Raw genomic sequence first — 27096 nt, forward strand, 5'->3', positions numbered from 1 at the left:
TGATCAGGAATTATTACAGCTAAAAGGCATTTTAAGGAATCCCCAATACTAGCCTATTAGAGGAGTAGGCCTCACAGCAGTGAAAAACTAATTTAGCTGTTTGACATTACCAGGACATGTAAAACATAAAAGTACATGTCCTGCCTTTTACTTACATAGCACCCTGCTCTTAGGGGTGACTTATATGCAATAAACAAAAAGGAGTTTACAACTTGGCAAGTGGTTTTAAATTCAAAGTCGAAGTGGCAGTAAACTGCACACACAGGCCCTGCAATGGCAGGCCTGAGACATGTTTAAGGGGATACTTATGTAGGTGGCACAATCAGTGCTGCAGGCCCACTAGTAGCATTTAATTTACAGGCCCTGGACACATGTAGTAAACTTTACTAGGGACTTATAAGTAAATAAAATATGCCAATTAGGTATGAGCCAATACTAGCATGTTTAGAGGAGAAAGCACAAGAATTTTATCACTAGTTAGCAGTAGGAAAGTGTGCAGTCTTAAAGCTAGCAAAAACGAGTACAAAAAAAGGTGTAGGAAGGCAAGAAGTTTAGGGTGACCCTTCAGAGGGCCATTTTCCAACAGGTAGGAATCTGGATTAACTGTTCTGGAGGAGGCATCTACCACCAGGCTCTCCGGAGAAGGATGCTGCATAAGAAAGGCAGGATCACCAGGAGCTGGCATATGGCGAAATGCAACTTGTGTTTACTGGTGGTCAAGAATAACGTTTAGAATAAGTGCCCATGAGTGTGTCAATTAAGACTTTGTTAAATGGAAGCAGAGGTTCTAATATAGATTACTCTGGTTACAGGACCTCTGTGAGTGTGTTAGTTTTTACTGCAACTGAAGGCAGTTGTAAGTCTAGGACATTTGCTGCCTTTCTAATCACTATGGTGAAGGGCGCTGACTGTCCTGATTGGAAGGACCTGATGGGGAAGAAACTAACCTTATGCCTGGGGACATGCACAGTCCACTGGCATCTTGTAGGTCCATATAAAAATTGTCATTATATTGGTCGGGAAAACTCTTCCACATCATCACCATTCTTACCAAGACCAGGTTGGCTCTGCTCAGTGGAAGGCCTCTAGGTAAGGGTAGTGTCTTGTTGGAGTCAGAAAGAACAGGAGCTGGGCTCACAGGAACTGAACTCGCACGCTGCTTCGGCAGAGGTCAAGACGGCTCAGAGTCAGACAGACTGTGGATTCAAATTCCTCCTATGGCATCATCGGGTCCAAATGCCATCTAGGTTTACATTGCACAATAGCTTGTTTAGACTGCTCCAAGGTAATGGTACTATACTCTGTGATTGAGGCTGCTATAGGCCAGTTCGCTAGATCCCTACCAGGAGTTGCCATTGGTTTAACAGAAAGAGTAAAACTAGAACAGATAGTTATCTTATGCTTAAAAATGTCAGCCAGCCTATCACAAAATTCCTGCAATTGATCTAAATCGGGAGAACAGCCTTTTGGCTGCAGAAAATCTTTTCAGATTTGAACGATTACATGGGAACCATTCTCTGCTGCTTCTATCTTTGCAACATAGAACTGACTTTGTTTCTATGATAGCCGTATGTTATTATTTTTAGGATTAATTCATAGAGGGCTTTATCTGCTTGATTGCGGGTGGTCCTCCAGGCCTGCTCTAATTTCCTACAGCTAGGACGTTCTTGTGCAAATGAGGAAGAAAACCAAGGACCAGCTCAAGCTAGTTTTTTCCGAGTAGTGATAACTGGAGGTAATAGCTCATCGATTACCTCTGCGAGCCAATGATTAAACCTGTCTAAGTCATTGTTTACTTCTCCTAATATCAAAGGGAGAGAACTAGAAAGTCGCTGAAGAAACGCAGAGTACTGGAGTCTTCCCCATTTTCAACACAGTACCAGTCCTTTCCTGGGACCTTCTGCCAGTTCTAAGAGTTTCTGACATTAGTGTTAGAGGGATAAGCAAATAAGTTACTTACCTTTGGCAACGCATTATCTGGAATATCGAGCTGCAGATTCATTACCTTTGAATTTCCAAGCGTCAGACTGGATCCAGACACTTTTGCTTGAGTAGTACCACTGCGCACAGCCGGATTGCTCAGTTCGGCGTTTACGCTGGGTGCCACGTTGAAGTCACCTATATAGGAACCACCCAGGCGTGCGGACATCAGTTATTTTTCAGTGCAGAGCCATGAAGTGAACTGACTAGTGTTAGTCAAAACTATGGCCCTGAAAAGACAGCAAGCCTAGTCCTATAAGAGTGGGGAGGTATGGGTGGGTCTGTAAGGAATCTGTCAGCTAGATATTGTCTCTACCAAATAATGCGTTACCGAAGGTAAGTAAGTTGTTCATCTGATAGAGACTTCTGGCTGCAGATTCCTTACCTTTAAATAGATTACCAAGCCATACTTCCTGGCGGTGTGCTGCGGACAGATTATTAGACTAGAAAGTCATGCAGGACCGAATGGGCGAAATGTCCATCCCTGTGGACCAGACTGTCCAGGCAGTAGTGTTTAGCAAACGTGTGCAGTGAAACCCACAGTGCAGCCTGGCAGATATACAGGACTGACGCTCCACAAGTTAGCGCAGTGGTCACAGCCTTACCCCTGTTGAAATGTACCCGTAAGCCCTTGGGAGGTTGCTTCTTTGCCAGGGCGTAGCAGACCTTAATACAGATAACGATCCAGTGTGAAATGGTTAGTTTCTGCAATGCCTGCCTCTTTGTTGCTCTGACATAACCCACTAAGAGTTGGTCATCTACCCGGAACTCTTTTGTGCAGTCAAGGTAAAACGACAATGCTCTATTTGGGTGCAGACGATGGAGACTCCTCTTCCTCAGAGGGATGCGGAGGAGCAAAACTGGTGAGCAGTGAGACAGATTGACCCAGATGGAATGGGGTCACCATTTTAGGAAGGAATGGGGCTTCGGTGCAAAGTAACACCTCATCTGGGAATGTCATGAGATAGGGAGGCTTGGATGATAAAGCCTGCAGCTCACTCACCCTCCTGGCAGATGAAATTGCCACTAGGAATGCTGTTTTGATGTTAAGCAACAGGAGGGGACTATTATGTAACAGCTCAAAGGGAGCTCACATGAGATCTAAAAACTAGGTTGAGATCTCGCAGGGAGATAATGAAGGGCTTAGGGGAAACATATGTACAAGCCTTTTCAGGAACCTATTTACAATAGGGGACTTGCACAAGGGTTGGTCAGGCAGCCGCAGGAAAGCGGAGAGACCAGAAAGATAACCCTTGAAAGTGCCCAGAGCAGAGCCCTGCTGGGAAAGGGTAAAAATAAAGAAAAGCAGAAAAGAGATCAATAGGCCTTTCTGTGCAATATTTTTTTTTTTTAATTGCCAACGGCAGCTGTATTCCATTTTGTTGGAGGCCCGCCTGGGCACCAAAAAAACTTTAGTCTTCAGGAGCAGCTACTAACTGTCACTGCTGAATTTCCACGCAAGTAGGCAGAAAGTTGACGGGTTCGGGTGGAGGAACCTCTCCTGTTGTTGCGACAGAAGATAGTCCCGAAGGGGAAGTTTGATCTGAGGATCAATACTCATTAGAACCAGCTCAGGATAACAAACTCTCTGCCCAGTCCAGAGCTACAAGAATGACTTGGGCCTGGTCGTTCTTGATCTTCTTGAGAACTCTGGGCAGAAGTAGTATGGGATGAAATGCGTACAGGAGGCCTGAGCTCCACTTGCGACAAAAAGTGTCGCAAAGAGATAGCTGCCTTAGAAACTCCAACGCACTCTACTGATGACATGACACATTCTCTTCGGAGGCGAACAATCTAACCAAGGATATCTCCACTGTTGAGAGAGACCTTGCACCAGCTCTGGCTGAAGTCACCATTTGCATTCCACTAGGCATCGATGGTTGGGTTCATCAACCCTGGAATTCTTGGAACCTGCCAGGTGTTGAACCACCAGGGCTATGCCCTGCTGTTCCAGCCATGTCCAGATGCGTTTGGCATCCTGACAAACGGTCCACACCACCCTGCTTGTTGCAATGCCACATGACGGTCATGTTGTCTATGAACACCTGCACCAACTACCCCTTGATAAGGGAAGAAATACTTTCAATGCCAGTCGGATCGCCGGAAGCTCCAAAAAGTTGATGTGGAGCCCCAACTCTGCCGGAGACCAGAGATCTCTGATCTCTACCTATCCCAGATGGCCGCCCCATCCCAAAAGCGACGCATCTATCAGTGTTGTCAGACCTGGTTGGGGAAGGGAGAGGGGCCTGCCTCTGACCCAATCACGGTTCATTAGCTACCACTGCAGTTCCCTCTGAGATCTGGACCATGTCGGAGAGGTTTCCCTGATGCTGTGCCCACTGGAAGTTCAGGTCCCACTGCAGATCCCACATCTGTCATATGGGGTGATTTACAAACAGGATGCAGGAGGCCATGAGTCCCAGCAGCCTTGGAGTCATTCTCACTGAAATCCAGGATAGAGGTTGAAACATCGGTATCATAACCTGAATATCCTGGACTTGCTGCTTGGGAGGATAAGCCCGAAACTACACTGTGTCCAGAACAGCTCCAATAAAAGGGAGCGTCTAAGAAGTCAGGCGAGGCTTTAGCAGGTTTATAGTGAACCCCAGCGAATGCAGGAGGCCTGCCGTAATCTGAAGGTGGGAAACGACAGTCTGTGGTGATAATGCCTTCAACAGCTAGTCGTCAAGGTAGGGGAAAGACTGGAACCAGTTCCACAACATCCGTAATACCGGAATTAGAAACCTAAACATAGGGAGAACAGGGATTGCATTCGGTAAGGAGGGTGAACCTAACCTTAACCTCCTCCCGTATTTTGATTGAAAGACTGGAACCTGTGCAGATGAGCTGCAACCACCCTCATTCACCTTGGTGAACACGCGAGAGGCGTTGGTAAGGCCAAATGGTAGCACAATAAACTGAAGGTTCTCGTAGCTTAACTTGAACCGCAGGTAGCGCCTGTTAACTAGCAGGATGGGGATGTGAAAATAAACATCCTGCAAGTCCAACGATGCAATCAAGTTTCCTTGGTCTTGGGCAGACAAGACCTGAGCCAACTTGAGCATCCTGAATCTCTTCTTTTTTATGGACGAGCTTGACGGTCCAAAGGTCTAGAATAGGGTGAAGACCTTTGTTCTTTTTGGGTATCAGAAAGAAGCGGGAACAACAAATACTGCCTACTTCTGAAATCGGAACTCTCTATAATCCATTTGGGCAGGAAAGCTGTAACCTCCTCTCTGAACAAGATGACTCTGCTAGCCGTTCTTGAGGTGGAGGAGGAAAAGTTGGATAAAGGAGGGAGTAAACATACCGAATAATCAGCAAGACCCATTTGTTCCATGTTATGGACCGCCAGTGGAGGAGGAGATGTTTGAATTCTCCCTCTAACTGGACACCCATGGTCTTGCAGAACCAAATTTGGAAGGCTTTGAGCCTGCCGCTTCAGAGTGGTGGGGGGTGGATGACTTCTGGCTACCATTCCCACGATGTTGGAATGCACAGCCTCCACGTCCTCGCACAAATTGGGAAGTCTGTGCAGGACAGTGGCTAGGGCATTCTCTAAAGAGACAAGTCCCATCAAAAGGCATGTCCATGAGATTGGCCTTGACATCCCCAGAGAAGCCAGATGTTCTTAGACAGGTGTGGTGCCGCAAGGCCACGGTTGAAAAACAGTTCTACCCAGCGAGTCAGTCATATCCAAACCACACCTAATAATTAACTTTGCTGCATCCCTCCCATCTTTCCGTGCCTGAGACAGCGCAGCCCGGGCCTTCTCCGGCACCTGTGGCAGAACTTGTGCAACCGTTTCCCAAAGGGTGTGCAAGAAGAACAAGTTACTTACCTTTGGTAATGATGTATCTGTAAGAAACATTAGTTAGTTAGATTCCTCACCTTAGAATATCCCCAGGCGTCAGGCTGGAGCCGGAAAGACTTTTGTAGCAATACCCCTTGCGCGTCGGTAGGCGTCGTCTGCGGCTCTGCGTCCGTCGTCGTGCGCCGGAATGACGTCGGAGTACTTAGACGCCGCCCTCGCGCTCTGACATCAGTTCTTATACATAGCTTTCCGCGCCAGGGACGCTGAGCCATGCAAGAGACCGACACTGGTGCCAAAAAATCTAGGGCCCTGAAAGGGAGAACCTTAACCCTAGATGTCGGTTCGCAGAACGAGGAGGCTGGGTGGGTCGGTGAGGAATCTAACTAATGTTTCTTACAGATACATCGTTACCGAAGGTAAGTAACTTGTTCATCTGAAAGAAACACGTTAGATTCCTCACCTTAGAATAGATACCCCAGCAATACCAACCCCGGAGGTGGGCCTGCGAACCAAGATCACACCAGAAAGTCCTGGAGAACAGAACGGCCAAAGTGGCCATCTCTCCGGACTTGGCTGTCCAGGCAATAGTGCTTGGCAAACGTGTGCAGTGAAGCCCACGTCGTGGCCTGACAGATGTCCTGCAAGGGGACTCCTCGTCCCAGGGCAGTTGTCGCCGCTGTGGCCCGGGTGGAATGGGCTCTCAGCCCAACAGGAGGGACCTTTTTTGCCAAGGAACAGCAGAGTTTAATACACAACACGACCCATCGCGAGATAGTCCGCTTGTGCACAGCTTTACCCTTCTTAGCACCTACATATCCAACAAAACGTTGGTCGTCCACCGGGAACTGTTTTGTGCGGTCCAAATAAAAGGACAGAGCACGTTTTGGGTCCAGACGGTGGAGCCTCTCCATCTTTTGAAGGATGCGGAAAGAAGGTGGGCAGCGTGACAGATTGCCCGATGTGAAAGGGAGTCACGACTTTAGGAAGGAAAGAAGGACGTGTCCGGAGGACAACCTTATCCGGATGAACCGAAAGGAAGGGAGGCTTAGCTGACAGAGCCTGGAGCTCACTCACGCGCCTAGCGGAGGTGATCGCCACCAGGAAGGCAGTTTTCAGAGTCAGTAGACGAATTGGACAGTTGTGAAGGGGCTCAAAGGGAGCGCACATCAGAAAAGTAAGAACAAGGTTCAAGTCCCACTGAGGCATTACGAATGGAACAGGAGGGAACATACGAGTAATGGCCTTAAGAAAACAGGCGACAACAGGGGACTTGAAAAGAGAAGGCTGATCAGGAAGCCTTAAGAAAGCAGAGATTGCAGCAAGAGAACCCTTCAAGGTGAGTAGCTTGGGATACCAGTACCTTCGTGCCCAATCCGGAGCCACCAAGATGACTTGGGCCCGGTCGCGCCTGATCTTCTTCAGCACTCTGGGCAGAAGTGGTATAGGCGGAAAGGCGTACAACAGACCGCAACTCCACTCGCGACGAAAAGCGTCTCAGAGCGAGTGCCGCCTTGGAAATTCCAACGCGCAGAACTGCTGACATTGCGCGTTCTCTTCGGTGGCGAATAGATCTAACCAAGGCTCACCCCACTGCAGAAAGAGACCTTGCGGCACGTCCGAGTTCAGACGCCATTCGTGATTCATCATGCACCGGCGGCTGAGTTCGTCTGCTCTGGCGTTCAGAGAGCCCGCCAGATGTTGAACCACCAGGGTGATGCCCTGATGTTCCTGCCAAGTCCAGAGGCGCAGAGCCTCCTGACAAAGGGTCCATGACCCCACCCCGCCCTGTTTGTTGCAATACCACATGGCGGTGGTGTTGTCCATGAACACCTGCACGACACTTCCCCGGACAGAGGGAAGGAAGGCTTTTAGTGCAAGTCGGATCGCCCTCAGCTCCAAGAGGTTGATATGGAGCCGAGTCTCCGCCGGAGACCAGAGTCCTCTGATCTCCGCCTCTCCCATATGGCCCCCCCATCCCAGGAGGGACGCATCCGTCACTACGACATGCTCCGGGTGGGGTAGGGAGAGGGATCTGCCGCTGACCCAATCGCGATTCGTGAGCCACCACTGCAGCTGGTTCGCAGTGCCCTCCGAGATCAAGACATGGTTGGACAGGTTGCCTCGATGCTGGGCCCACTGAAACTTCAGGTCCCACTGCAGAGCCCGCATCCGCCACCTGGCGTGAGGTACCAACAGGATGCAGGAGGCCATCAGCCCCAGAAGCCGCAGCACCAACCTGACCGAAACCCAGGACAGAGGCCGGAAGATGGAAATCAGGGCCTGAATGTCCCGGACCCGCTGTTCCGGCGGATAGACCCAGGACTGCGCCGAATCGAGAACCGCCCCAATGAAAAGGAGCTTTTGGGAGGGACTCAGGTGCGACTTCGGCACATTGACGGAGAACCCCAGCGAGTGCAGGAGGTCAGCCGTAGTCTGGAGGTGGGAAACGACTTGCTGGGGCGAGCCCGCCTTCAACAGCCAGTCGTCGAGATAGGGGAAGACTGGAACCCCTGGTCGGCGCAGATGAGCTGCGACCACCGCCATCACTTTCGTGAACACCCGAGGGGCACTGGTGAGGCCGAAGGGGAGCACGGTGAACTGAAAGTGCTCCTGACCCACCGTGAACCCCAGGTAACGCCGGTGGGCCAGCAGGACAGGGATGTGGAAATAAGCGTCCTGCAAGTCCAACGCTACCATCCAGTCTCCAGGGTCTAGGGCAGCCAGAACCTGAGCTAAAGTGAGCATCTTGAAACGGTCCTTCTGGAGGAAGGAGTTCACACTCCTGAGGTCCAAGATCGGGCGTAGGCCCCCTTTGCCCTTCATGGGAACCAGAAAGTAGTGGGAATAACAACCACAGCCTACTTCTGGACCAGGAACGCGCTCGACGGCCTCTTTGGCCAAGAGGGCCGAAACTTCCTCTCGTAGAAGATGCAAATGATCCCCCGACATACGGTGGTTCAGCGGTGGCATGGCTGGAGGGGTCGTCTCGAAGGGGAGGGAGTAGCTCTTTCAGACGATTTGCAGCACCCACCTGACCGACGTGATGGAGCGCCAGTGGAGCAGGTGATGGCGAACTCTGCCGCCCACTGGCGTTGAATGGGCCTGAAAGCTCCGACTAGGAGGGCTTTGAGGCGGATGCTGCTGGGGTGGATGTGGACTGACCGGCACGTTGACCTCCAGTACCGCCTCGGCAGAATCCACGTCCGCGACCGTGTGCAGGTTGGTTCTGCGGCCGGTGGCTGGGCGGACGTGGGGAGGCGCCCCTTCCTTGGCCACGAAAGGGACAAAAGGCGGAAGTCTGTGGCCGCGGGCCCGAAAGACCCAAGGACTTGGCCGTGGCCCGGGAGTCCTTGAACCGAGCCAGCGCACTGTCCGCCTTCTCACCAAAAAGGCGAGTGCCATCAAAGGGCATGTCCATGAGGGAACTCTGGACATCCCCTGAAAATGACGTGGACCTCAGCCAGGCGTGACGCCGAAGCGCCACCGTGGTGGAAATCTCCCGACCCAGCGAGTCCGTGGTGTCAAGTCCACACCGTATGGCGTGCCGTGCTGCATCTCGACCGTCAGCAAGTGCTTGAGTGAGTCGTGCCCGGGCCTCCACCGGGCACAAGGGCAGCACGTCCTCCACCGTATCCCACAGAGAGTGGGAATAACGGTCCAAAAGGCAAGCGGTATTTAAAGACCGCAGCCGCAAACTCAGGGACGAGAACAGTTTCTTGCCAAACTGTTCCAACCTCTTGGATTCCCGATCCGGAGGAGCGGACGGGAAGGAGGATTGGGAGGTTGAGGCCTGGATAACCAGACTCTCGGGGTGGGGTGTTGGGAGAGGAAACTGGGGTCGCCCGGAGCAGGGCGGTGGCGCCGGGCAACGTTCCGGTCCACAGGAGGAACTGTGGAGGGCTTGGACCAAGTGCCCTGCAGAACGTCTATGAGGGCCTCATTAAACTGCAGCAGAGGCTCAGTGGAGCTTGCTGTCGGTTGAAGGACCTCTGTGAGGACGTTAGTCCTCACGGCCACAGCAGGCAACTCCCGCCCCAGGGCTTCGGCCGCCTTGCGCAGCACCACTGAAAAAGCTGCACCCTCCTCCGAGGCCACAGTCGGAGGAGAGATGAAGCCAGCGTCCGGCGAAGTGTCCAGACCACTGGCATCCCCCAGTTAGTCTGCCCAGTCCTGAGCAAGTCGACCCTGGAGGGCCATAGGGTCCTCAGAACCCTCCCAGTCGCCCCGTCATCCGATTCCCGATAAACAGGAGGAACAATCGGAGCAGGACGGTAGATGAAATGGTCATCCATCGACGTCAGGTGCGGCGCCGTACAGGCGTCGGGTCCGGACCGGGGCTGAACCGGGGAATGGCGTCGTCCGGAGACGGCGCCGGAAGTGGAGCCGGCGCCGGCCGAGGAGGCGTCGTGAGGTCAACCGGCGCCGACCGAGATCCAGGCCTGGATCCCTCGGGGACCTGCAGCATCGGGGCCAGAGCCGTCGACGGTGCCGGAGCCGCCGGCACGCGAGGTCGCCCAGTCGAACCTGCGGGGCCCGAAGGCGTGCCTACAGGCATCGACGGCGGAGCCAGGCCCCTCATGGCCGAGAGGAAGGCACTGACCTCCGCCGGAGTCGCGTCAGTCCCAGGGACCGGCGGGTATGGGGACGGATGCGGCTCTTGCGGCTCCGATGGAGCCGCGGGGGTGGGACCACCCTAACCCTCAGCCGAGTCGCACGACCGGCGAGGGGAGTCCGAAGAGCGGTGTCGCCTCTTGGACTTCTTGGAGTGCTTCGACTTACCCGAAGACCCCGACGAGCGATGACCATGGCTGCGGCTCCGCGACTGGTCCTTGGACCTCCTCCTGGACTGGGACCGAGAGCGACTCGTTGCCGAGTGCCGAAGCTCGAGAAGCTTACGGGACTGCTCCCGCCTAGCTTTCGACGTCATGGCCTGGCAATCGAGGCACGACTCCGCGTCATGGTCGGGCCCCAGGCAATACAGGCACTGGCGATGGTGATCCGTCACCGACATCAGGCGATGACAGGCGTCACAGGCCTTGAAACCAGGCATCCTACCGGCACCAGAGCCGAGTCGATAGACCAAAAGAGTCAAAAAAGTTAGTCAAAAAATGACTAGGGGTAAGCTCTTCCCGGATTGGCGCTTACTGGTTCAGAAAAAAGAAGAACCAACGTCAGCGCGCGAGGGCGGCGTCTAAGTACTCCAACGACGTGATTCCGGCGCACGACGCCGACGACGGACGCGGAGCCGCAGACGACGCCTACCGACGGGCAAGGGGTATTGCTACAAAAATCTTTCCGGATCCAGCCTGATGCCTGGGGATATTCTAAGGTGAGGAATCTAACTAATGTGTTTCTTTCAGATACAGCCCAATATGCTTGCAGCGTTCACCGACCACAATGCCTAGCTGGTGGAAGAAAACATCTTCTCAAGTGCATCCAGACTCTTGGAGAGTGAGGAGAGAGTGTGTGAGGAGAGCGTGTGAGAGCGAGAGAGAGTGAGAGCGAGAGAGTGTGAGAACGAGAGAGCGTGTGAGAGCAAGAGAAAGTGTGAGAGAAAGTGTGAGAGCGAGAGAAAGTGTGTGAGCGAGAGAAAGTGTGAGAGCGAGAGAAAGTGTGAGAGCGAGAGAAAGTGTGAGAGCGAGAGAAAGTGTGAGAGCGAGAGAAAGTGTGAGAGCGAGAGAAAGTGTGAGAGCGAGAGAAAGTGTGAGAGCGAGAGAAAGTGTGAGAGCGAGAGAAAGTGTGAGAGCGAGAGAAAGTGTGAGAGCGAGAGAAAGTGTGAGAGCGAGAGAAAGTGTGAGAGCGAGAGAAAGTGTGAGAGCGAGAGAAAGTGTGAGAGCGAGAGAGAGTGTGAGAGCGAGAGAGAGTGTGAGAGCGAGAGAGAGTGTGAGAGCGAGAGAGAGTGTGAGAGCGAGAGAGAGTGTGAGAGCGAGAGAGAGTGTGAGAGCGAGAGAGAGTGTGAGAGCGAGAGAGAGTGTGAGAGCGAGAGAAAGTGTGAGAGCGAGAGAAAGTGTGAGAGCGAGAGAAAGTGAGAGCGAGAGAAAGTGTGAGAGCGAGAGAAAGAGTGAGAGCGAGAGAGAGTGTGAGAGCGAGAGAGAGTGTGAGAGCGAGAGAGAGTGTGAGAGCGAGAGAGAGTGTGAGAGCGAGAGAGAGTGTGAGAGCGAGAGAGAGTGTGAGAGCGAGAGAGAGTGTGAGAGCGAGAGAGTGTGAGAGCGAGAGAAAGTGTGAGAGCGAGAGAAAGTGTGAGAGCGAGAGAGTGTGAGAGCGAGAGAGTGTGAGAGCGAGAGAGTGTGAGAGCGAGAGAGTGTGAGAGCGAGAGTGTGAGAGCGAGAGTGTGAGAGCGAGAGTGTGAGAGCGAGAGTGTGAGAGCGAGAGTGTGAGAGCGAGTGTGAGAGCGAGAGCGAGAGTGTGAGAGTGAAAGCGAGAGAGTGTGAGAGCGAGAGTGTGAGACCGAGAGAGTGTGAGAGCGAGAGAGTCTGAGAGCCAGAGAGTGTGAGAGCGAGGGCGAGAGAGTGTGTGTGTAGGTGGGGGAGATTAGCGGCGGAAGGGAACACACCATGGAACGTTGAGGATTAGAGCTCTTAGGAGTACGATGTTGATGGAGGACACTTGGATCACCTAGTGCAGGGCAAATGCAGCGTGCTATAGTCCTGTTCACAGAAGCCCCTGTGCTAGGCTTGGACCATGTACCTAGAAGGATATATCTCTTAGTGCCTTATTAAAAGGCAAAAGGGGTTCAGATGACAAAGCCCCAGACTGAAGCACTTCAGTCAAGAGATTAGTCTTGACTTGCACTGATGGCAGCTCCAGGCAAAGGACCTCTGCCACCCTCTTTACCACCACAGCATATGAAGCCCCCTCTTCCATAGACACAGTAGGTGGAGAGAGCATACAAGTATCTGGAGAGACAGTCCAGACCACTGGCCTCAGCAAGATCCTCATACCTGTCCAAATCCTCACCAGGATTATCTAACTGTTGTTCTAAGGGGTCCAAAGACCCCTCCCACTCTTCTCCCATACCTGAAACCTCTTCAAAATGTACAGTCAATAATCCTGAGCCTCTGGGCTCCATTGGTGCCGGATTCTACTTCAACCCAACTGAGTCGTGGGGATTCAGAATGGGGTTGGCACCGGGAGCATAGACTTCAGGACCGATGCCGGGAAGGTCACGTGTGCATGACTGGCGCCAACACGGTTTTGGATCCATGAGACCCCACAGGCGCCGAGGCTGCAGCCATCGGCGCAGCACCTGATGGGGCCACTCCCGACCCCGAAGGCTCACCAGAGGGGTAAGCCAAATCAAATTCTCCGCACGTAGGCTGGTAAAACTAACTTGACCAGGGGTTGCTCCAGCGGGGGGGAGGCGCAATCGAACCTTCCTTTGCTGAACTGTGCCTGGAATTTCAGTGTTCTTTTCTCGTCTCGTCTCGTCAATCCTTGATGGATGAGGCGACATCAAAGTCCGCTTAGATGACGACTTCTTGTGACTCTTCCCCAAGTGTCCAGAGGACCTCGAGTGCGACGAAGAGGGCTCGGGGTTCCTGGAGCAGTCCGGCAACCTTCTCTTCCTCAATCGGGACCTCTAAAGAGTTGCACTCAATGGTGTCAACTTCTGGGCCGCAAGGAGCTTCATGGACCACTCCCTCAAGGACTTCGGCGCCATGGCCCGGCAGTCCGAGCAGGTCATAGAAACGTGGTCGTGCTCGAGACACGATAAGCACACATGGTGCAGGTCGGTGACCAACATGGCGTGCTGACAGGTGCCACATGGTTTAAAACCTACCCTTCTAGAGGTCATCCCTCGCCACATGATGAAAAAACTGACAAAACGTCGGAAGAAAGTCTGTCAGAAAGAGGGGAGGCCTTCTATGGATCAGCACTAATTTGTGTAGAAAGAAAAGAACCGACGTCTGCGTGCCTCAGGAGCACCTACATAGGTGACCGTCATATCACATCCGGTACCAACTATGTCCTAAGGAGCCTAACAGAGCCACCCAACAGCGTGCGGGGGTACTGCTCACGCAAAAGTTTCTGGATCCAGTCTGATGACTGGGAAATTTTAAGGTAAGGAATCTGCAGCTAGAAGTCTATCAGATTTATGATTTGACCATATCTGGGTTTCAGGGGGGCCAGCTGTAAGAGACTGCAGGTTTTTAAAGACTATGTCCAGCCTGAGTCATAGTGCTAGTAACCAATTAAGTAAGACAGAGCAGTTGGGCCGTCCTAGCAGCACCGTTCTTCGCATCAGCATATAGCAGTTAAGGTCAACCAGAATGATGAAGTTGGAACACTGGAGCCAATGAGGAATTACAGCCTCTACCAGGGAGTACTGAAATTGAGAGCTAGGTCCCGGGGGATGACATTAAAATGTCAAAGAAGGAGTCCTGCTGAGAAATTGACAAAAAGAAATCTGGATTTTCTGCGCCTTCTATCTTATCAATATGAAACGCAGAGCACTGAAAGGCACTACGAAAAACAAAAGCTAAGCCATCCTCTCCCACCTTCTCTTTTCATCCACCTGGTGTATGGTATTGCCCAGAGTAATTACCAATGCAATGCCTGGGTTGGAACAAAGTTTCCATGAGGAAAAACTCTAGCTAGTAGCCTGTAAATGCCCAAAGCATGCTGTGGGAGAGATCTAACATTTATCAGTCTGCCCTGCAATTTGATATTATTTCTATAATTTCTAGGAGTGCCCATATGAAAACCTGTGTTAAGTTTTAACGGAATAACCCACGTAAAGCTACCCGACCTGGGTCAGTATACGGTACAATGAAAAGGCGGTCGCGGTAGCATTATCTTAAACAAAGAAAATACATTCACCACATTTGCTTTTCTCTGATGCTCAAATCTGATTTAATTTCAAAATTTTAAGGCATCGAATGCAATTTAAAGTCAAAGTATTACTTAGTGGCAACACAGTTGCTCCAAAAAATAGCAGTGCGATAAATATTTACAGTGCTCTTGGTGAAGGGGAGGAAAAGAAAAGGTTGGGTAGATGGTGGTGAATATGTGAGTGAAGGACAGGGAAAAGGTATAGTGACATATATACATCATTTGTACATCAGATAGAACCATTTCAGCCGAACACAGGTCAATTGTCCTTGAGTGTATACATATCCCACATGTATTAATTGTCATCACGGTCGTATACTAGAGTGCAAGTGCATTACGCTTGAATTATGATTCTCAAGAGTGTTAGACAAGGATTCTCCAGCATACTATAAGGGTTATTGTATTGTTTCTAAGGGGAAACCTATGCATATATATGCAGCATCCTTCACCTCCAATCAAAAGAATATCTAAATCACGGTCGTAAACTAAAATGCAAGTGCATTATGCTTATGTTACGATTCTCAAGAGTTGTAAAGAGTGATTTTCCAGCATACTATAAGAATTATTATACTGTTGGCACATCATTTTTGCTAGTGCATGATTACCACTTTATCTCTTGCTAGAGAATAACATTTAAGATATACAACTTTGCACATATACTATCCCTTGATTCTTTTAACAAATTTACCGTCACCAAACATCAATTGCCACAGTTCCCTCACTGTGTCTCATATTTATGATAATGTAGAACATCCTATGTGCTCTTAGGCAAGTGCCACACATGATTTATTGCCCACATTTTGTGCCAACTTACACCATTCTATTTCTTTGCTGATTCTCACAATTCCATGATTACTACGTGACATTCAGTTCCTTCTACATGTTAAAACATCTAAAACCAGAGGGGGCAGCTATTCTTTTTCAGACTCCTAAGTGTACAGAAAGGTCCTCGTCAGAATTAAGCCCAAAACGGGATCTTGGTATTGAAGAGTATTATATACGTAGATTCACGTTGACGTAATCTTCGCTCCCGATTACCACATCTCCTATTCTTAGGTATCTGGTCAATCACATAATAGACAAAATCTTTAATACTGCCATTATGTGCATCATTTACGTGCCTTGCTACTGGGTAGCTTTTGTTCTTATTCGTGACGTCCCTCATGTGTTGTCATATTCGAATGTGTGTCATATGAATGGTGCTGCCCACGTATATTTTGTGAAATGAACACTGAAGCATAAAAATTACAAAGTCACTTCTGCAGGTTAGATGAGTTCTAATCATCCAAGGACTTTTCAGTAGGGGAGAACTTGTTTCATATTCTGTCCTATTGTGCAGGCTTTGCACTTTGTGCATTTATAAAATCCTGCACTAGCCCGCAACCACCCTTCTGTTGTCCTTAGCTCAGGACTGCTCTCAACCAAGTCCTGTCGCATTGATCGCGCTCTTCTGAAAGTGACTAAGGGTCCCAGAGACACCAGTTCTCTCAATATGGGGTCCCCCCTTATCAGGTACCAATGCCTACTCAAGCAGTCTCTCAATCTGCTATGGTAGGCATTGTAGGTGGTAATCCTCCTTATTTCATTCCTGTTCTTACTGGTCTTTCTTTCTCCTCTACATTGGGATGCAATAGACTGGATCTGTCCATTGTATTTACCTTAGTCAGTGCCTGATCAAGTACTGAGGGTTGATATCCCCTCTGCATGAATCGTGTAGTTAAATCTCTCTGTGTTATCTCTAGAACACGTGCCTCACTACAATTCATTTTGATTCTCAAGTGCTCCCCATAAGGGATACTGTTTTTCAATTTTTGTGGATGATGGCTTGTGGCATGTAAAATTGTATTGCCAGCTGTTGGTTTCCTGTAAGCACATGTGTGTGGGATGTCATTTTCCACATAGACCTTTAGGTATAGGAAGCACACTCTTGAGTTGCTGATGGCATGAGTGAAGGCTAGGTTCAATGAGTTATTGCCCAATTTTTGGACAACTGTTTCTGCGGTGTCCAATGGTCCATTCCACACCACAAACAAACAGTCTATGAACCTAGACCATAATATCACATTCCTCAGCATACTGCGTCCTGAGCACCAGCTCCTCCCAACAGCCCATATGCAACTTGGCATAGCTGGGGGCGAAGCAGGTGCCCATCGCAGTCCTTCGCATCAGCCTGTAAGTTTCAGTACCAAACATGCAATTTTATTTTCAAGGCATAATCTACCCATTTCCACTAGCACTGATGTATGTTGGTGTAGTGTGATGGGTCTCTTGCTGAGGTAGTGTCTCACTGCCCTTAAACCGTCTTCATAATGGATACTCGTGTACAATGATGACACATCAAGTGTAATTAGCAGAAATGTTTCTTTCCATCTGATGTTTTCTATCCTCCTTACGAAGTCTCATGCATCCTGAATGTAGGCTGGTTGTTACCTCACATGCCCTTGAAGTACGCATCTTGGGAAATAAGGCCCAGCACCCTCCACCTTGCTAGCTCTTTGTGTAACTTGATCCTAATTTCTATTAGATTGCTATTCGGTACCTTGTGATCGCATTTATTGTCCTTCAATTGGGACAGGGCTTGATCGTTGTACATGTCTAGCGGCCATAAAACTACGTTCCCACCCTTATCGGATAGACGTACCACTAGGTCGTTCCAGTTTTTTATTTTCTTTTAAGATCATTTCATATTTTCTTTCTTGTTGCCTATTAGCTCTCAGAAAGCTTTCAGTAGATTGAATAGACAGATTGTAAATCATTTACAACTGAATCAGTAAATACATCTATTGAGCAGGCGCGGTGCGTCCATTGAGGCGTTGGGGCGTAGCCCCACTAAGCCACATGGACCCACCGGCGCAATAATAATGAATACATAACATTATAAATATATCATACGCGTGTCCCGGTACTAGTAGTACCGGTACACGCCCGAATGACAATCCAGACGGAGTGCGTACACACGCTGCTGAAGCCAGGGGGTGGGACTGGGCTGCAGCAGCGGAGTGACAGTCCAGACTCGGCTGCTGCAGCAGTAGACTGTGCGCATGTGCATTTTTGGGCTTTGGTCAGCCCGAACATGCGCGCAACAATCTTTCCATTGAGGGACCCAAGGGGGTGCTGCTTCATACAGCAGCCAGGGCCGCAGCCCCAAATCTGAATCAGGGCGAAGAGTAACTGTGCCCCCCTAGCCAATCCTGGCGCTGCATGCAGTGCCAGGATTGGCTGGTCCACCGCGCAGAAGGGCAGGCAAAATGAGGCAATCCATTTATTGGCACTGCCGCCGACGCACTTATGTATGGACAATCACTGTGTGACTTCATGTGAAGCCATGCAGTGATTGGCCATTTTCGGGTGGTGAGGTGACGTCAGGTCCAGGCTCAGGCTCGCAGCGCAGCAGCAGGCCGACTCGACGTCCACGACTCCCTCACGTGTTTGCCGCTACTAGTAGTGAGTGTCGTGATTGAAGCCTGCCTCAGAATCGGATGCCCAGCTAACTGTGATTTGTGCATTTACTGAGCCAGGTAATCTATGTATTGTTGCTTGCTGGCCTGTGAGTGTTTTGGTGCTAGGCTAGCACGGTCGGACCTCGTGACACACATCACATTGGAGGGCCTGGCTCTACTCCCCCCTGGTAGCTGGGCCCTGGGTAAAGATTAGAAGACCCGACGACCGGCTTAACTTGGGGCAGACTGGGGATGCGATGCCTGGGATCATGGGGAACAACAACAACATGAACTTCAACTTTATAAACAGTTTGCGGGACTCGGTCGGGAGTCAGTTAAAAAAGCCAATGCCAGAAGGTGTGTGACTCAAATCCTCTTTTAGTATTTTTGGAAAACAATGTGTTCGTCATGAATGGTGCAAGCGCCATGCACGTCAAAACTAAAACCTGTCTGCAATCCGGTGGTGGGCACAGAAACATGTTTTGGTACATTATTGGACCCCACAATTTACTTACAGTTTGAGGTATCAAATACATCTAGTTTTGCAGAATGGAAAAGTCAGTATAAAAACCAAGGGTGTCAGGAAGCAAGCACTGTCGCTAGAAAGCTTCAGTGCGCTTCCGCCCCCTCACCTTACCACCAGACATTTGAGATGGAAGAATTTTCCGAACATATAGAAACGACATAGAAAATTCTCATTCCCTATAGAATTTCTGTTAGTGTTTTTTTAATCTGCATTCTCTCGCTAATTATAACTTCCCAATCGGGAGCTCTGCCATTTTTGTCCCTGTAATGGAAAAAAATTAAAGCCTGGAGAAGGTACCTTTCAGGGGCGCGCTCTCCGAGGGCATCGGCAGCTCCTTTTAACAGGATCGTCGTGGAAGGATTGATTTTTTTCAACATCGGTTCACTAATTAACTCATAAAATCACAGATTAATTTTTTTTCTTCCCTCCCATTCTTTGTTAACGTCTTTGCTTTGACATTTCTCCTTGGCGTTGCTTTATTGTGCTTCCCTTTCTTTTTTGTCGTGACATATCTATCCTTCCTGCTTTCCTTCTTAGTTCTGACCCTTCTTTCTGAGATTCTCAGTATATGTCGGTGCTTATTTGGGCCGCACACTCATGTCAAACCTCTGCCACCAGAGTCGTGGTGTCAAAGCTTTGAGTGAGCGCCATGGGAGGCTGGTCCAGTTCGAACTCTGGCTTGAAATGCTTTGATCTGGTTAGATGCTATTTTAGTACAGCAATGGGGATTTTTGTTGTTGTTATGGTTAACATGGCATGGAAAAAGGCATGGAAACCCTGGTAAAACGAATCCTCTAAATACTCTCGGAATACTCGGGTTAACTGACTCTCTGGCTTGAAATGCTTTGATCTGGTTAGATGCTATTTTAGTACAGCATTGGGGAATTTGTTGTTAGGGTTAACTCTCGGAATACTCTCGGTTGCTTAGCCCAGTGTGAATGTGGCAATCTTATTTTCCACCCATAAGCCTCTCCTGACTACGTTTCTGAATATCTATCTACATGCCATCTCTGAATGGCGTTCGCAATATGGTGGCAATCCCTGACCTGCGCAGTGCACCATGGTTGAAGAGGTGGGTGCCACAGGGGGCAGGGATTAAAGATGGCGCCATGGTGAAAGACGTGGGTGCCACGGGGTAGGGAGTAAAGATGGCGCCCTGGTGGAAGAGGTGGGTGCAACAGGGGGCAGGGATTAAAGATGGCACCCTGGTGAAAGAGGTGGGTGCCACAGGGGATATGGATTTAAGATGAAGATGTTATAGGATTACTCTTGGGCCATACAAACTGGTGTCACAGAACTGCTCCATGGCATCATTTAGCACTTTATAACGGAAGGCTAATTTGAGTGGAAAGGATGGGACCACTGGGGTGGGTGCAGGTATGGAGGACTGCCACCATGAGTACAGGTGTATGAAGGTAATTTGGGTGCACTTATGTGAAAATCAGTCAATTCAGTTCAATTAAAAAAAATCTTTATTCAGCCAGTCATGGCCATAAAAGACATAGGTCAGTGCAGTACAGCTGAAAATCATGAACCAAGTACTAAAAACATCATTCTCCACTGCATTATTACTTGACATTAAAAATAACACATTAACCTGGTTTCATACAGGCGGAACAATCAGCAGTATGTTAGCAGCAGCTTATAAATTACGCTATTGGCAGCATACATATAAAGTGCAAAGTGCTTATAAAAAAATACAGCATAGTCAGAAACATATTTAAAACTAAGATGCAATTATATTAATAAAAACAGGTATTATTAACCTTCCATTGTTTTCCTGGCTCGCATTGCGGCTTTAAGAAAAGCACTCAACCTAATGCAGATAATTGGAGTATTCAATAATTGCAAATTGCACAGGCCTGTACACATCTACGGTGCCCTGATGTTTTCAATAGGGATTTAAGAAAAAGTCTTTGTGAATAAATGAATAATTACAAAAGAACATATAGTGCAGTAGTGATTGCAGAGAGGCCCAGTTACAAGGACAAGTCCGAGTAGTACCTCCCAAGGCATCAATTGGCTTTCCAACGCCCATGAGCTGCAACACTGAGCCGGATCTAAATTGAAAAGGAGAGACCTTTCCCATTGCGTTAATTCTAGTGAAAGGTAAAAATCAGGCTCTGTACTAGCGAGTGTCCGATAATAGATCATCACAGTACTTTATACCAACTCCTTTTGTAGCCTTTTTTCTGCAGAAAGTTCCAGAAAGAGGCTGTTTACCCATGATGTATCTTCTTACTTAAGATTCGAAGGAGACAAGAACAGGGAAGACAACTTCAACACCTGGAATGATGTAGAAATGTATTTCAGCCAAGAAATAGAACCCCAGTTATCCAAACTAAGACAACCTGAGATGACATCTCTACAGATCTTTGCTGGAGGATTCATCCATATATTGACCCAGAATAACAAGCTCTGGGTGTGAAGCTGGAGGTAGCAGGGAGAAGCTGTAAAAACCTTCTGCATATGCGATTTTTCTTGAGCTGAAGAGGAGAGCACTTATAGGATCCCCATATCCCTGCCCCTGAGAAATCAGTTGATTATGGAAGGTAGTCACTTGCTGGAGAGTATTGCTTAAGTTTTGTCTGTGTTGAGTTTCAGACAGTTGGCCTTCATCTAGCTGGTGACTTCAGACATGCATACAGTGAGGGCGCTCCGGATGTTGGATGTTTTGTCAGAGAGGGAAAGTATGAGCTAAGTTTCATTGGCATAGGAGATGATGTTGCTTCTTTGGATCTGGGTGATGTTAGAACACTACAAGACAGAGAGTTTCAGTTCTTACTGTTTTTATTTCATGATATAATGGTTTCTGTCAACCTGTTATACCATCAGTTACAAGCACGAGAGATAGATACTGTCAAAGTGCAAGTATGTACCGCTATGTTTGTACAAAGCATAAGCAAAGTGAGGGATGGGGTTGACAATTTAGACAGCAAACTGCCAGAGCATTCTACTTTTTCAAACCGCAGGAAAAACAGCACCACTCTGGTCCGAATTGCAAAGGAGATATGTGACATTGTAATTGTGCAGGCACAAGAACGTTTTTCATTCACTAAACATTTGGTGAGTGCCACATTATTGCAAACTGAAGAGTTTGCAAAATATGATGAATCCTTTCCGGAGCGTGCTCTGAATGAGGCTGTGGAAGCTGATCCAATGCTCAAAAAAGAGCAGCTGAGAACTGAGTTGACTGTACTGTACGCAATGCCTGTGTACTGGAAGGCCACAAGTGCCTTTACGTTGCTGGCTTTAATACATAAACTTCATATGGAAAAGTCACTTACAGAGACAGTGACTTTACTCAAAATTGTCATAACCACTCCTATGACAACATCCGAGTCTGAACGATGTCTTTCAGCCTTAAAGAGGATTAAAACATTACTCAGGAACACCATGCTTGAGGAAAGACTCAATGCTTTGGCAATGCTCTCTGCAGAGAGCAAGCTAGTTCAGAAAATCCCGGACGTTAACATTAAAGTTATTGACAAGTTTGCTGCTCTTAAAGAGAGACGTGCTGATTTCATTTACAAAAAGTAAACAATGTTGTATGCTGCTACTTTGCAACCAGTTTAGTTGTTTGTTAAATAAAAAACATCTGTGAGTGAGGTACTCAGAAATGCATTGTATCTCGAAGTCTGTTATGAAGCTCTGTGGTTAAACTGAGTAAGCAGCTACCTATGTTATACGACATCTTTTTATTAATGTTATAACTGCACTTTCACAATTGCTTTATTAACCTTCCTGCTTTCTCAAATTTGCTTGAAAATGCATCATTTTTCTTCTCTTTTTTCAAAATTTTCGCGGGGGAGAACCCCCCCCCCGCGAACCCCCCTTATGGTGGTTCGGGCTCGCTCGCTGCGCTCGTTCCCAACGGTGCAGTATACCAATTATTTTACGCCCCGCCACTTTCAAATGTCACCAGCCGCCCCTGCTATTGAGTCCGTGGGTGTCATGGGTACAAAATCAGATTTTGGTTTGAACGGGTTCTTGCCTCTGCTGTGTATGTTTATATAACTAAATTAAGACTGAAACCAATTCACTTATTTGAAGAACGACCTGCATTAAACTACTGCTTGGAACAAAAAGATTTCAAATAGGTGATGTCAATGTACTGGTATAATGAAATAAAACCTGATGCGTCAAACAAATCATATAGAACACATTTTTGCACTAAGAAACAAAGGCAAAATTATTTTGAATGCTTTAAAACTCTCACCTGGAAATGTGGACTGGAGACACATTTGGCTAACTGCCTAAAAAGAGGTTCCATAACTTTTACAAATTCGGATGGTTCAATAACATCTAAAATCTCTTCTAATTCATTTAAAAACATAACTTCTTTTGGACTGTGTGTCTTTGGCCAGTATTTCAGAAGTGCCATCACTACCTGCAAAGAAAACCTAAAAATTATAAAAGCAAAGCAAAACGGACTGGATAACATTTTTAAGCGCTTAAGACTGTACGTGAAAATATATATGTATATATATATATATTCTCTAGATTTCTAACCCGTATAAAATAACATGACCCAAAATTAACATAATACTTTACTGGTAATGTCGTTAACCATTTAATTTGACCTTGGATGAAACATTTCCATGAGCTTGCATGTTGTTTAAATTCTAAAAAGGGTTTTAAAAAATTATTGTAAATAGATTATATAAAAGGAAATTGTGCCAGGATTCGGTTTAATAAAATAATGAAAACAATGTTACATACCTTTGGCAATAGTGCATTGTGGGTATTTTGCATAGTTTAACAAACCCAATTAGGATCACATCATAAGGCATCCATTTGTTTGCACCTTATGATGTTGAAAACTCAAGAGTCTCAAGCTGCAGTCCATAAGGCTAACAAGTTTGTACACAGAGTGCTGCAGAAATAGCGGTGTCTGCTGAAAACAGAGACCACAGGAAAAGGATCGGGAACACCAAGCTATCCATGCAAGCCACTAGCCATCTGGAGATACTTTGCTTAGAAACTTTCCCTTTCAGTGCTAGCTATAAACTACAAAGCATTGTCTTGTTAGTCTAAATGCTTCTGTCAAAGTGAAAAGTCCCTTTAGCACCAATGGTAAGCATACCTGTATGCAAGGGGGAGGGGAACCACACACCTCCTAAGGCAGAGCACCGAGGACTACTACGTGTGGAAAAACATTAACTCAAAGAGAAAGGAGTAATAGTTTTTCTTTTAACTCATGTTCTCTCGTAGGGGAATTTCCAATGTAGTCATATGTGCTGAACAGTACCGCATGCGGGGACAGCGGAGCAGTTGCTTTATAAAGATCTTAAGTGTAAAGGGTTGCCTTTCTTCATGAAGGCCGGCAAAGATACTGAAGACAGATATTGCAGTACATTCACCTAGGCTACAATAGCCAGATTATTCATCATGAAGACAAAAAAGGGCCAGCATAAAGCATTTGAGGATAATTTGAGATGAATTGCCAACAGCATAAATATCCCCCACAAACCCGTTTTTATGCTAGAGATGAAGGGGAGCAGGACAGATTAGCCTCATAGGATGTCAATATATGCCTACAAAAGACACTGTGCCTTTAAGAACGCAGATACCGCCAGTGTCCCATCATGCACAGTAGGTGGCAGCTACTTTACTTCTTTTTGAAGGCTATGTGAACAGATGTAGATTATAAGCATACATACCTCTGTCCATTCTACCGGGGAGGAGGGAGGGTCGCTTATGACTATAATGGAAATTCCCCTACAAGAGAACAATAGTTATAGGTAAGAAACTTCTTCTCTCGTAGTGGATTTAAATCTATAGTCATAAGTGCTGAATAGAGTAGCAAGCCCATCCCCATATAGGGCGGTGCAGTAGACAGAGGATATTCTGGAGAAGTCTAGCAAAGAGATTTCTAAGGGAAGCCTCCCCTCCTTGAGAATCTGCTCTGGCGTAAGAATCTAGGCAGTAGTGCTTGTTGAATGTGTGTACTGATTTCCAGGTAGCTGCTTTACAGATTTCTGGAATAGGGGTTGTAGGAAGATAGGATCCTTCTAGCATTGTCACCTGGTTTCAATGTGTTTTTGACCTAGCCTGACTGGGATGCTGTTAATTAGGACCCCAGTCACTGTGCTGTCCCCCTGAATTGAACATGGTAAGTACTCTTGTACATCCACAAATGGCTACTGGTGTACCCTTGTAAGGCCCAAGTATATGGTACTAAAGTACCCAGGGCATAAGTATACCTGGGGTCTCCCATGGGCTACAGCATGTATCGTGCCACCCATGGGAGTCCATTTAAACTGTGACTACAGGTCTGACAAAGCAGCCTGTGAGAGTTGGTGCTTGCACCTCGCACAACAGATATATGTGTCCTTATATCTGAGGTCACCACACTTAAAACCTATAAGTCACCCCTATGGAACGCTCTTCAGTCCTGCGGGGAGGGTGCTTGGTTATAAGTGTGAGGGTGCCCCTGCATGAGCAGGACACCCCTACAAACTCCGGCACCGATTCGCCAGGCTTTGTAAGTGCAGACAGCCATTTTAAGACATAGTGGACATCAGTCATTACGGGATATCTAACTATATAATGGTTGAACCGAATCCGGTCATGTTTGGTATCAAACATGTTGGAATCATACCCCAACACAGATTCCACTGTTGAAAGTATGATCCCAATGACAGACCACAGACCTGATTCTGCCCTCCTGCTGCTTAGCCAAGCTCGAGCTGGGAAAGGTATAACAATAGGTTTTCTGTCACAGGGAGGTGTGACCACCTGCCAGACAGGACTTGGTGTATTGGGCTGGAGTGGCAGTGCTTGCCAGCGTCACCAGACTGCTTTGAAGTGCACATGTGATGCCCTCCTTGCATACTCTAGTTTGAGCCAGTTAAGGGAGCACTTGGCTCCCGCTCTTGAGCGAAGTTGGACCAAGGACATGGAAGGATCCTCCCCTCTGTCCAGCCCCTCCTCTGGGAGGGACCACTGAGTAATTACAACCCTTTCACTAGGGTACTTAAGGGCATACCTGTGGGTGGTTCCTTAGATTCATAGTGGGCCAAGACAAAAGCCTGAAACCACGTCAATTTTCGACCGTCTGTACTCTGCGACTTCGCCTGGAACCGAGACTGCACCAAGGAAGACTCCTGCTGGTCCTGGTCTCGCTGTTTTGCGAGTCTTCTTCGTTGTCTGTGTCTGTACTTCTGCCAGCTTCTTCAACAGACCTGTTGGCATTCTATTGCTCAAACTCATTGGACCTTGCTGGCTCCTTCATTCTCAATGTTAGTTGCACCTATCCAAATCTTGTTGGTGCTCCTGCCAGACACCGACCACCTAGTCACCAACATCTAATGTGGAACAGCCCGTGCAAGGCTCCTGGTCTTCCTCAGCATCGCCTGGTACTCACAGCTGCAGCAACAAGGTCACTGTTGACTCCCCTGAACCGCCAGACATCGGTGAGCATTGTGTCTTCGTGCCTCCTGGTCATTCCTGAGTGGCATAGAGACGGTCTTCTGCTTGCAGGTTCTTCCTTTCCAGAATCCACCCTTTGATTCCATCGGACTTCTTCACCTTCTTCAACAGAGGCATTTTCTTCCAAGTCTTTTATTGCAGTCTACAGAGGTTTCTGACGTCTCTTCACCCCTATGCACCTTGCTTCCCTGGTGTAGATAACCTGATTCCCAAGGCATCCTCGGTGGAGTGGCTCTCCAACCTTCCTTCCTCCAATAGAATTCTTTGGGGTCCTCTAGGAAGGGTCCTTCTTCTGAAAAACTGCAATTACTACTTCTCCATGGACTTCCATTGGGCACACGGCTGGGTTCCCACTCCGCATACAGCCTCCGTGGGGTTCCTGGGTACTTAAACTTGGGTGGTTCCTTGTGTCCCCGGAACCTCTGGGTCTTCTGGGCCAAGTCCCATTCTCATTTGCAGTTAGCATTCCACTTTTAGGATATGGTTTGGTCTCCCCCTGGAGACCACTGTATTTTGTGCTACTTACCTTATTGCATTTGAAGTATTTTGGTGTATTGTGTTGATATCTCCGGGTAGGATATATACCAATGTGTGAGTGTTGTGTAATAAATAAAAGTATTTTTTTATATAAACACTGAGAGGTCCTTTTTCGTTTAACCTAAACTACATAATTAGTTCTGGTAAAACAAGCTACTTAACACGCCTTCAAGATAAGCTTGAAGGATAGTCTCCACAGCTACCACTTTGAGAGCTTTCTATGGTTATCAAATGCCACTAAAAACACAATAAGGGAGGCCTGGGTTAGTGCAAGGTGAATCACTTAAAATAAGTATGCACCACTGAAAGGAGGAGTCACCTACCTCGTGACTGGAAAGACATCTTCAACAAAAACAACTTGCAAACATCCAGACCCAACACTAGATGGCAGGAGTATGCAACGCATGTGATCTAGAGGTAAATGCCTCAAACCGGACATTTTCTGTAGGCAGTAACAGTTGCCAGGTGAACCTTTATAGAAGAGAATTGCAATACAGATTTTACCAAATAAAGTAAGTATGGAAAGATGAGAT

The 27096-nt window shown here is 48.0% G+C and overlaps 1 protein-coding gene across 6 annotated transcripts in view; it reads right to left on the bottom strand.

Moving 5' to 3' along the window:
* Window positions 1-27096, bottom strand: part of PPP2R5C (protein phosphatase 2 regulatory subunit B'gamma) — a 1282082-nt gene that overhangs the window by 406328 nt on the left and 848658 nt on the right. For all 6 annotated transcript variants that reach the window (XM_085626348.1, XM_085626347.1, XM_085626349.1 and 3 more), the window contains one exon: window positions 22812-22982. In XM_085626348.1, coding sequence (XP_085482474.1) covers window positions 22812-22982 — 171 coding nt within the window. The remainder of the gene's footprint in view (window positions 1-22811; window positions 22983-27096) is intronic.

Source organism: Triturus cristatus, chromosome 9 (genome assembly GCF_964204655.1).
Source record: "Triturus cristatus chromosome 9, aTriCri1.1, whole genome shotgun sequence".
NCBI classification, from domain to species: Eukaryota; Metazoa; Chordata; class Amphibia; order Caudata; family Salamandridae; genus Triturus; species Triturus cristatus.